The sequence below is a fragment of the Diorhabda carinulata genome, chromosome 1, assembly GCF_026250575.1.
Source record: "Diorhabda carinulata isolate Delta chromosome 1, icDioCari1.1, whole genome shotgun sequence".
Taxonomy (NCBI): Eukaryota; Metazoa; Arthropoda; class Insecta; order Coleoptera; family Chrysomelidae; genus Diorhabda; species Diorhabda carinulata.
The window spans coordinates 27,211,369-27,223,880 of NC_079460.1; the positions used below are offsets into that span (position 1 = coordinate 27,211,369).

Here is a 12,512-nt window from a genome sequence, read left to right on the forward strand (position 1 = left end):
TTATGTATGTACACTACATAGCCAATACATATATCGTTCTTCACGATTGAACAAGTATTTTGGTGAGCATTTACATTCAAATAGCAGACACCTTCAGAACCAACCAATAAACTGTTCTGGTACTTCGAATATTCATTTCAATCCAACTTTTTTTTAATAGCTGTGGTACTAAAGGAGGGCATATAACATTTTAATCTAATATTGACAGAAAGTAGAAGCGTACCCGATTTAAACCTTAAAAATAATTTTAAATAGAACAAACAAATTAGGGATTTCTCTAACAGAACATTTAATTGACAAAAATTATTATCCTGGAACAAATCTAAAATATCATATAAGATTTTTTATATGCACATAAAAAATGCAGAGTTTCTTCCGGCATACAAACAATCCTTTATGGAGTAGTAATAGATCATTCATCAGATCCATTGAAAAAAACTAATAGTATATAATTAGCTCTTAGGCCAGTATGGACTTTTGGATAGTAACGGTCAGATATCATAGAAAGCTTCCAAATTAAACATCTGCCGTTTGTAATTTAAAAGGCTTGACTAATAATAAACATAAAAATCAGATGACAAAGTAACAGAAATTTAATCAGCATATAATGATCCTAAAAAAAAAACAAATACACAGCAAACTTAATTATTATTGTAGATAGATAAAGAACTAGTTACAAAACTTAGTACAAATACTAATATATAGTTTTTCATATTTCACAATCAATTTGATAATTTCCAATGTTAACATTTTTTTTTGGAAATTTGGTTTTACCTTTTCTCAGGACGCGGGTATTCTCGATCTCTATGAAATTGTGGCCTATGATAGTCCTGCCTGTTATGATCAACAGGAAATCTCTCTCGTTGTTGATTCCACCTTTCATCAGCATATGCATGTTCGTGCCTGTATGGTTTTCTGTGTCTGTTAAAACGATATTCACCATCATCCTCGCTTGTTTCTTCTCTAACCCTCTTCCGTTCTTTATCTTTCCTAAAATGAAATGTGTTATTTCGTCAATGAATGAATTATTAATCTTAATAAATCCTCACTTCTCAGAATGATTCTTCTTCTGTACTTCTTCCGCATCACTTTCATGCTTCCTTTTATAAATCTTCATTTCTCCTTTATCACTCTTAGTTAATTTGATCGATTTAACTTTATCGTTACTAGTTGTAGCGACTTCCTATAAACAATAAAATTAAATTCAAATAAAAAAATGTGAGTTTTAATTTACCCCTCTTTCTTTTCGCTCTGCTTTTTTCTCACTCTTCAATTCTTTCTTCGACTCTATTTTCTCAGTTTTTTTACATGCTTTCTTATACAACTTGTACAACTTTTTAGCATCGTATTCAGTAAATTTAGATACAAAGTACCATAAATTGCTATAAAATATAAAAATAAATTTGATTAACCATAATAACGTCCAGAACCTAACCATTTCAATCATAAAAAATTTCTCGAAATCAAAAAGTAAGCAGTAAAATATGATGGCAAAAAGTGTGTGAATCAATTACTGCAACATGTAAAATGTATTATGTATTCTTATTTATTACATGTAGGTCAATTCTAAAATGGGTGTCTCAAGATTTGATATTGTATATCAAGATTTTAGCTACACAAGGAATTTCATTTGCAATGGAAAGTTTCTAAAAGATTTTTTTATCTATTATGAGTAAATAATATAGAAGGCAGATTTACCACTCATTGGGATGATTCCTAGTGCTTATAAACTTACCAAAATTAATATGAAAGTAGTAAAGTATGTAACAGAATATTGACTTTTATAGGAACAATATTAAATATTTTCAGCATACCTTCTCCATTCCTTTATTTTTTCAGGATCACTATACTTCATGAGGGATGTATTGATTTGTTCCCCAATTTGCAGTAGGCAGTCTCTAGTATGTTGCACTTGTTCAGCTTCAGATAATGACTGATCAGGATTATCCAATGCTTTTAATGCTTTTTTGACCGGTCTCATTTTTTCCTTACATTCATTAAAAATGGTGGGATCTAAATCGCCTAAAACATTTAATGCAACTGTTTCGTTGGTCGAAAAGTGCATGGGTCCAGAAGATTTCTTTTCTCGTTTCCTCTCTTTCTTTTTATCTTTTTTGTCGAGTATATCTTCTTTATCTTCTTTTTTAAGTTCTCTCTTCACCTTTTTTATAATTGGAGATGTTTGTAATATTGGAGCAGCTGAAGGTACTGAACAGCCATCATTAGAACTTTCTTCACCTTCTATTAATTCTTTAGTGAGAACCTTAGTTTCCTTTTTCCTTTGTCTTTTTGGTTTTTGTACACCCTTCTTCAAATCTAGCTGTTTCTTCATAATTTTCAATAAATACTCAGCTCTAGATTGAAGATGCTTTGCTTGAGGTTTTTTCTCTTCATTATTTAGAAATATTTTATCACCAATTCCTAGCAAAGGATCCAACTTAATCTGCTCCCATGATCCGAGGCCATACTGATAAATACCTTTCAACAATTTTGTGTCTTCTTCCATACCCCACTCAACATCAAAATGGGCAGATTTGGTTTTTTCGTCAAATGTCCACCTTAACCGTTTATCTGGATCTGATGGAATTACTTCATCAAGTGGTTCCAGCTCTTCTTCACATGCCATCATAGTTTTAGCATTAACTGAGACACCTCCTAGTTTAAATGATGGACCTCGCTTGCGGCCTTTGGGTTCTTCTTGACTATTTGAATCTGTATTTTCTTTAGCTTGCTCATTCATAAATGCTCGACATCTTTCATGCAGTAGTTCTCCCAATTTTTTCAGTTCCTGCAATGGCTTTTCTTGTAATTCTGCATCACATGCCACACACTCCAGTCGCTTCAAAGGAGCAGAGAATTTTTTATAGCTTTTGATAAACCTTCGAATCTGAAAAAAAGTATGGTATAACATATATAATTGAGTTATTAAGAAAATCACAAACTGCTACAAGGCATCACAACAAACTTTGAAAATATAGATATAAGTTAATACAGTATAAAGGCTTGAAACTGTGGAATAGGAACGCATGTCAACTGAACATATCTGAAATGAGAATCAAATTAGATAAATTGGGTTTGTTAAGCTCAGAAATGAAGAATCAAGGAGCATATATTTGTACTGATATTGGATTAATTTTGGCATTACTACTAAATATCAGCACATCAGACAAAAATGAACTACCTTTTTAAATTTAAAGAAATAAGTTGAAGGTAATATAGGTTAATGTGAAATATTTATTATCGCGGATGTAGCAAGTTACATGTGAGAAAAAATAACAAGAGTAAAATATGGGATATGTGAATTTTTATTTATAATTTACCTCAGCATCAGTAAAGTTCTTAATTTTTTCTCTTGTACTAGCAGGAGGCCTTCCACGTTTTTTAGGTCTTTCTTCATCAGAATCATCTTCTGCACCACTAGACCCTGCAGATTCATCTCCTTCTTTTTTAATCCCCCTCTTTCCTTTTCCTTCTTCTCCATCACTTTCTGATTGGTTAATTTGTTGTAAAGTTTTTCTGCTTCTTGGTGGTAGATATAAATCTTCCATTTCTTTATTCTTTTCTTCTTCTTCAACTTTAATTCGAAGTTTTTCTGGTATAATTTCATCCCAGTCTTTACTTTCATCATCATTAACATTATTGATTGGGGAGGGCTCGGCGTCTTCGTCGAATGCTGCAAAACTAGCCACCTTGAAGGCAGACAGTAGTTCATCTCCTACCATAGATGGGGCTTCATCTCTAGTTTCAGCTCGACGAAGAATTTCATCAATATCACACTGCAAATACAAAGGTAAATTTCACATCCGATGCATAAACAATTTCTTAGTGATATATATTATAAAAATGTTACTTACGATAGGTTCTTCGTCTTCATCCTCATCTTTAAACAATTCTTCTGCACCGAATTTCAAAATTGCAGTCAAGTCCTCTTTATTGAATGGATTATTATTAGATGAACCTTTTTTATCCAAAACAGTTCTTCCAGTAGTATCCATTCTCTGAATTACAAGATGGTCCAGAACCATCTTTTGCTTTGCACGTTCTACAATTTCCTCTTCTACGGATCTTGCAGTTACTAACCTAAAATCATCATATACAGCACAAATAATGAAGAATTTAACGAGAGACGATGGAATGTTATTGTTGTGAAAAGTATTTGGGCTGCTATAATGTCCTCTAAGTAACAGAAAACTTTAGTCTTTGTAAAATTATAGTTTTATGAGTAGATTGTAATAATCAACACCATAAACCCACATTGTACACATTCACTAGATTGAAATTTCTTCAACTTTAATACTTCTTAGACCTTTTTATGCGTTTTTCTTGATAAATCTTCTTAACTTTAGGTCTTCTTTGATAGAAAATTAGTTTTAGAAAACAATTTTCGACCTATTTTGTTCTTAATCAAAATATGACTTGACATAAGACAATTTGCATAATTATATTCATCAATAGATCATCTAAAACAAGAATATCAAAATAAAAATCTGTTTTAACCTATTGATAAATATAATTATGCAAATATGAAGTCATATTTTGATAAAGACGGACCTGTTTTTTGAAACTAATTTTATATCAAAAGAAAACTAAAATCAAGTAGATTTATTAAGAAAACTATATTAAATCTCACTATTTATATCAACTAATTAGTATCAGGTAATATATTAATCAATAACGTATTTACGTGTGAAAATATCAATGTTCTTAAGTAGTAAAGTTCGGGTTATCTTTTGAGTAAAATAATAATTAATAGATGGAAAATTAAAAACACAGGGAACAAGTATTAGAATGGAACATATCAAATATGAATATACCTGAATGAACAGTCAAAATAAGAGGGAATAAGATGGATATTGTTCTGATAATATCAATAAAATATTTATAAGTTAGCTATTATTAAATCAAGGGTCAATAATTTTAAATATATTTCAGGCTCATTAAGTTAACACAATGAGATTAAAATATATTTGATAATTTGAACAATACCTCTCAAAGAGTTTTCCAAATTAGATGTAATACATATAGAAGTAAAAAATGTGAGGTAATCAATTTTAGATAAATTACCTATATATATTAACTTGATTCTTCTGTCCTATTCGATGAGCCCTTGCTTGTGCTTGAAGATCATTTTGAGGGTTCCAATCAGAATCAAAAATTATCACAGTATCAGCAGTAGCTAAATTAATACCCAACCCACCAGCACGAGTTGATAGAAGGAAACAAAAATCGGGTGACCCTTCTGCATTGAAATGATCCAAAGCTTGCCTTCTTAGTTCTCCTTTGATCCCACCATCCAATCTTTGAAATGGAAAATGTCTCAGCTGTAAATATTCAGCAAGAATATCCAACATTCTAACCATCTGGGAGAATATTAGAACCCTATGACCTGTACCTCGTAGTCTAATCAATAATTTATCTAAAAGTACAAGTTTACCAGAGCCCCTAAGTAGTTGTTGGAGTTGATCTTGTTGAGCATTCTGCGTTTCCGTTTCTGGTGGTTTGATGAGGGATGAATGATTGCAGCATTTTTTCAATTCAATCACAATATTTAGAAATGTTGTTGTTGATCCTTTTACACCTCTCCTCAGAGCGTTGTAATTTTTTGTTAGGATCCATTTGTAATATTGTTTTTGAATAGAAGTCATTTCAACTCTTAAAATTTGTTCCACTTTTGCTGGTAGTGATTTTTCTACATCTTTCTTCACTCGCCTTAAAATGCATGGTTCTAGTTGTTTGTGAAGTTTATTATAACCTTTGGTAGATGCATGTTCATGTTCTTTCTCGAATTCTTCCCAAGTCTCAAATCTGAAATCAACTTTTTTCTTAAAAATACACAACTAAAAATTGAACTACTTACTTTTGAGGCATAATGAAATGGAGAAGTGCCCATAGTTCTTTGAGACTATTCTGTAATGGGGTACCTGTAATTAGCAGCCTATGATTTGTGTCGAATTCCATTAAAGCTTTATACAACAAAGAGTCATCATTCTTCAATCTGTAATAAGGGAAAATTTAAAAAAAATTCTCTACATCAACTTTCAATTAAAATTAACAATAGTTTCCTTGTCAAAGGGCCAATATTGATAAATAAATCTCTATATGAAACAATAGGCAACAAAAACCTCTAAATAAATAATAATAGATTTTAAAATTAAATATCTTTTTTCTTTCTTGGCCAAGTTATTTAGTTCAAATTTCTGGAATCATTGGTGGTATTTTTTTCTGAACACACTAGCGCCCCACCACTCATTAGGTTTCAGACTAGTTTTGATAACAAAGTTATCACAGCCAAAGGTAAACAGTGTAATGATTAGTGAGGAGAGTAATTTTCTGATAACTGTGGTTAATGATCTGGTTATATAAAATTAAACTCATTTGCAAAAGACTTACAAGCCTTTCAACAAAGGCCTAAACCTTTCAATTAACATTTGTTTTTATGTGAAATTTAGACAACAATCTACATTGCTAAAATGGTGAATATTATATCCACAAATCAATTGTACATGATGAAGTGTACATAAAATTGTTAATTTAATTAATAATATCAAAAAATAATTACCTATGGGCTTCATCAACTAATAAAGCAGCCCAACTTAAACTACCTAAAAACGCCTTATCCTTGAGAACTATTTCATATGTCGTAAGAATTGCATTGAATTTCAATCTTTTGGATCCTTCAAACCACCATTCATACTGACGAATCTAGAACAACAAACAAACGACGATTATACAATTGATAACATTGTTTAAAAAATATAAGTTAAGACCAAGTGACAAACATTGATCTTTATTGCTCAGTAAACAGGCGATGCTAGTACTATTAAAATTGTAAATTTCTCATAGGATGATAATAATTGATTGACTTACAGTGTCTCTGGACTGTACATCTCCCAAGTATGTCACAAAGTTCATATCAGGAGCCCATTGGGTGAACTCTCGCTGCCATGACGTCATAGTAGAAAGGGGAACAACGCACAAAAACGGTCCATACAGGTGTTGCGTATTGAAGAGATAATACAGAAAGCAAATTGTCTGAACAAAAAAGTATATCCATTAGAAAATCTAAAAAACCAAAATTGTATCTAGCTTAATATTGTTACCTGAATAGTTTTACCAAGTCCCATCTCATCGGCTAATATAACAGAGTTATCTTTGGTCCAAGAGTGTATCATCCAGTTCAGCCCATGTATTTGGTAGTCCCTCAACACCAGACTCTGAAAAAACAAAGAATTTACAACATAATCAAAGTTTTAGTCAAAATACATAAAACTCAAATATGTAAAAATGGTATGAAAACATTCCATTGAATGAATTAGTTTTTTCAAATTTTCAATGATTTCTTCAAATCTACATATTTTCAATTAAAATATTTAAATTAACAAAATATGGTGATTTCTCCATAATTCTGTACTTCCATAAAATTTGGGAAAGGAATAGTAGAATTTGTAGCCTTTTAGTATTGAGTTGTTCATAATGTCAAGTGAACAGTTAAAGAAACACACTAGGAAAAAAATTTTTTTTACTTACTTTGTCTCTACCAGTCATGTACTCTGGCTGCGTTTTGATTTCATGAAACTTGGGTCTGTATTTAAGTACTTTACAATGTCTTGTTGGGGTCATGACAGATTTTTCTCTCATTTCATATTCACTGATTTTATCAGGCCATTTTCGTTGAATCAGTGCTGAATCCTCCCAAGTTGATTCAGCATATGGAAGACTTTGCCATTTTATGAAGTAATCTGTACCTCCATCAGGTTTATTGTATTTGGCTACAAATTGTAAATTTTATTACATATTGTATCAGTTTAAAATATAGGTAAAAATTTGCCATTTCGACCTAGTACCTAGTCTTAGAAGTAAAAAGTTGAAGAAAATAAAAAATAAAAATTTACTTAAGTGCAAATATATATACCATATCTAATAGAACTTTTTCTATGATCTATATGTTTGAACTAAATAATAAGACGATAAAATAATAAATGACCAACTTACCTATTATTCTTTCCACTTCATTATAACTTTTAAGCAAATCTTGGGATAATTCCATCTGGCATTCATAATATTCTATATCTTCGGGCGTTGAATACTTTATCCACTGTTGAATCTCAACTTGTTTTTTGATATAGTTCTCCAACTTTTTCATGCCCTTCACTTTTTGTTCGCGAAGACTTTTGTCGGATTCCCAAGTATTATGAATATGAGCCCAATCTTTCCATTTAATTAAATATTGATCTTCTGTATTTTCTCTATCATTTTCATCAACACCTTCATTAGGATCGCCATTTTCTTCAACATAGTAACATGTTGTGATATTACCAGTTACTAAAAAATGTATAATGAAAATACTACTTCTTAAACTTGAGATCAATAATTCATTTTTATATATAAAAATAAGTACCCCCTATCTTTCCTCTCCTTGATGCTAAAATTTTTTCAATAGTCTCACATTTTTCTTCCGGAACTGGTTCTACTACTTCATTATTGTCGACTTCTAATAAATCTTCGGAATCTGTCTTTTCTTCACTATCTTCCTTGTAGCTAACAGTAGCTGCATTTCTTCGAGACACAGCTCGTCTATGTTCTTCATCTGTCTCATCATCACTACTTTCATCTTCTGTACTATATTGACTACGCTTTTTCTTGATTTTTTTCTTTTTTATCACAGTCGTGCGCGCCCTAGCTCCAACCCGTTTACTAGGCGGAGGACGCTCTTTGGCATCTTCAGATTCTGAAGAACTTACATCATTATATTTCCATTCTTCACTTTTAGACCCACTTGTAGTTCTGTCACTGTCCCTACTTTGAAGCCTCTCTGGTTCGCGTCGAGTTCTAATAGATCGCCTGGTATTGTATGGATCTGTCTCTGACTAAAAAAAAATATTTAATTCATATTATATGTGGTGTTAATCAAATTCAATTTTTTTGAAATGATAGAGAATAGAATATCAATTAAAAAATTGAAATAAAACATAATGATGTTAAACATAGAAAAATAAATAAAATTTTGGTATATAGGTATCAAGGAAATCCAGTCTAGGTGAGAGAAATATCATTCAACATTTTTAAATGAAGTTTTCCTAATAGAATAATTTTAATTTGTGTTATTTACCTCTTTCGAACTATCAAGTTTGCCCGATGTATCAGGACTAGCTGAATTTGAAGTTTGTTGACCATCTTGTATGTTGTCATTTTTTGTTTCTTCATCACTTTTATTAGTTGATCCATTTTCTATATTTTCTCCCCCACTATCAGAACCATCTGAGGATGAACTACCAGAGCCACTAGAAACAAAAAAATATGTCAAGCGTTATTTAAATGCCGTATTTTATGAATTTAATAATTTATAAAAAATTTTTGAAGATAATCCTAAATTAATCAATTCACTGATAATGAATACATAAATATTTGTCTGATTGCCACAATTCCACAACAAATTCTTAGTAAACTAAGTGATCTTTGCATATTTTTCTTCTAAATCCAGGATATTTCTACACACTCTCAAAACACACCATCATAAAAACGCACAAGCCCACCCTTATTTTCTAATGAATCAAAAAACATTAAAATTCTAGTAACTTTCAAACTATATTTTTCATAATATCTGTGTTTCACTAAATATTAAGTTATGGTAGTTAAGTATTATATTTTTCATCAATCTAAATTAATTTTTGTAAAAAGTTGTTCATCTCCCTCAGTTTTATTAAAATGAATATGATTTGATGAAAATCAGCCTGTTGTTAATTGTCACCTGATCTAATGATAGTAATTACTCAAGTTTTTTAGAATTCTCTGAATAATAATCAAAAGTAATCCCAAATCTCTTTGCACCTTCCCAGGTATTTCCAGGACATTCTCTGAAGTGTGCAGAGACTGTAACTACACTCTATTCATTTTCTACAACAGGTTTACTTTTTGCTTGAATTTTCACAAACTGCTTCTGTGTTTTGCAGTAGTGAACTAGTTGTTTCAGGCTAGCTATAGGTGAGGATATATTCAGGTAATGTGAGAGGAAGGTTTTGCAGTCTCCTTTCAATTAATAACCCTACTTCATTTCCTTTTCATATAATTTTGTCTATGATTAACAAATACCATTTGTTGACACTTCAGCATTTATTTCTTGGAAACTCTCCAAAATAACTAACTGATAATTTAGATATCTTTAATAACCACGAAAAAATTTAGTCCACATATTAAGAGAAAAATAAGGTTGCCAATTGACTCGACTATTTACATGAAATTTTTGATTGAAAAACTGCATTCCTTAATTTTAAATTATTAAAAGCTGAAGCCATTTAAACATATGTTTTGATTAGTAATATTGAAATTGACATTAAAATAATGATTAGTATATTTAATTATCTTAAACAACTTCATAATCATATCTTGTTATTCACCTTTTTACATCTTAAAACGTTTTTCATCTTTCTTATGAATAATTGAATAATTTTGATTTTATGTGTTTTGCTTAAAGAAAAAACAAATATATATATATATATATATATATATATATATATATATATATATATATATATATATATATATATATGTTTTCTTCAACATTTGAGCATATGGGTGATTCCGTTCTAACTGTGATTTTTTGTATTCAAAATTTCAAGATTTTAAAATTTAACTTTTCTAACTTTTTTATGCATATTATTCATCTATTTTACTGTAAAAATAAAACTCTAAGAGGAATTTACTACAACTTCAAAGTATCACGAGCAAGACACAAATGTCGGATTTTGAGTTCCACGGTACTGACTCATTTATCCACGGTACTGACATGGTAACTTAAGATATTAAACAACAAGTGCATCAATTTTCCTCAGTTTGATCATAAACATTAGAATTTATAAGGTAATTAGTTTAAATCATTTGTTACGACAAAAAAAATTAATAATTTATCGGTAAATTCTAGGAATGGACATGACACGGTACTGACATTCAAGTGATGTAGTATAAGTTTTCTTTAAGTGGCAAGTTATATTGTATAAAAATAATGTTTAAATATCTTAAGAATTATTCAATTAACACAAAATTTTTATTAATTGATTATTAATTAATGACTAGTACAAAAAAACAATACAGGACATTGAATATCACAGTTATAATGGAATCACCCATATACATTTCAATATTTGAAATATTTGTTACTTTTTCTTTCAATATTTGAGCATGAATATTTAAAATAAGTTATCCAATAGTGGTATCCCTCAAATTTTTTAAAACTTATTATATCAAACATCAAAAATATCTTTTAAACACAATAAAGTTCATTTCATCACTTTTTTTTGGTAATTTTGTAATATTCCTCAACAATCCAGATAAAAATTCTATAAAACCAGTTCATTGTGTTTTTTAGGAAAGTAATATATTTTTTACATTTCAATATTTATCAATATTTAAAATTACCAGTTCCACCAGAATTAATTCCGCTGCAACATCAAACTCTTCTAATTAATTTTTTCTACAACCCCCCTAATAATTTTAACCATTATTATTTTTAATTAACATGGTGGATATATACCTAAAATTGGGTGGAAATGTATAAAATTAGAACCATCCAGAAAATCTAAAACACTTTTTTAGTTAATGTGTTTTCTATATTAACTCACCTGCCTGAATTATTACTTGATGTGTCACTTTTACTGTCATTTTCTGATCCAGATGCTGAATTATCGGAGTCTGAACCTCCTCCTCCCATCTATTAAATAAATAGAAAGTTGTAGAATAAATACAAAAAAAAAACAAAATAAAAAATAGTAAACAAATAACTTCTCAAAGGGGTTAAAATATTTAAAAAGAAATTCTATTTTTTTATTATTATTAACTAAGGGTTGATTTGTTACACATTATTTGTATTCAGGAGTATGAGTTATAAAATTATGTTAATAAAAAAAATACCAATCGCAGACACAGAAACTTTTTTTTAAATTTTGTATTCAATAATAATCCATTGACACAGGACACAAATGTATACCTACAAATTTATTTAAAAACTATAAAAGCGAAAGGATTTTCAGTAAAATGGGATAATGACAACCACTTTTAAAATTATAAAAATATTTCAAGAAACAAAAAATCACAAAAATCTGCCCCACCATAGCTGAAAATTTAACAAAAATCCTGGAATCAGCCAAACATTTATCTAGGATAATATGAAAAGCATGTGAATACATACATGTTATTCAAGAAAAATATATGTCTACATACATAAATATAACCCTTTATAGAAAGAGAATTTGAGGTTAGTGGGGGGTCAGGATGATTTTTCTCATTTTCTCTAGGGTTTAAAAAGTGTAGCACCTTTAGAAAGACATTGATAATCTTACTCTCCTAATACTACACTTTCTTACAAGGTAAACTGCGGTTGGATTCTGCAGTAGAGATAAATTTTGATGAAATTCACCCCTAAACATAAAAATATTTGGAAAATCGTAGATTGGGATTTGGTAACTTTAGATAATCAGAAGGCAAATCACAATCCATTATTTCAATGGAAAAACGATCTC

At 29.8% G+C, this 12,512-nt stretch overlaps 1 protein-coding gene across 2 annotated transcripts in view; it reads right to left on the reverse strand.

Annotated features, from left to right (window-relative positions):
• Positions 1-12,512, reverse strand: part of LOC130900367 (chromodomain-helicase-DNA-binding protein 1) — a 28,859-nt gene that overhangs the window by 1,875 nt on the left and 14,472 nt on the right. For both annotated transcript variants that reach the window (XM_057810925.1, XM_057810917.1), the window contains exons 2-17: positions 11,616-11,704; positions 9,110-9,281; positions 8,399-8,867; positions 7,993-8,322; positions 7,528-7,769; positions 7,101-7,214; positions 6,868-7,032; positions 6,560-6,702; positions 5,858-5,995; positions 5,065-5,805; positions 3,855-4,080; positions 3,321-3,776; positions 1,815-2,887; positions 1,235-1,382; positions 1,050-1,183; positions 775-990 (exon numbers count right to left, since the gene is read on the reverse strand). In XM_057810925.1, coding sequence (XP_057666908.1) covers positions 775-990; positions 1,050-1,183; positions 1,235-1,382; positions 1,815-2,887; positions 3,321-3,776; positions 3,855-4,080; positions 5,065-5,805; positions 5,858-5,995; positions 6,560-6,702; positions 6,868-7,032; positions 7,101-7,214; positions 7,528-7,769; positions 7,993-8,322; positions 8,399-8,867; positions 9,110-9,281; positions 11,616-11,704 — 4,856 coding nt within the window. The remainder of the gene's footprint in view (positions 1-774; positions 991-1,049; positions 1,184-1,234; positions 1,383-1,814; positions 2,888-3,320; positions 3,777-3,854; positions 4,081-5,064; positions 5,806-5,857; positions 5,996-6,559; positions 6,703-6,867; positions 7,033-7,100; positions 7,215-7,527; positions 7,770-7,992; positions 8,323-8,398; positions 8,868-9,109; positions 9,282-11,615; positions 11,705-12,512) is intronic.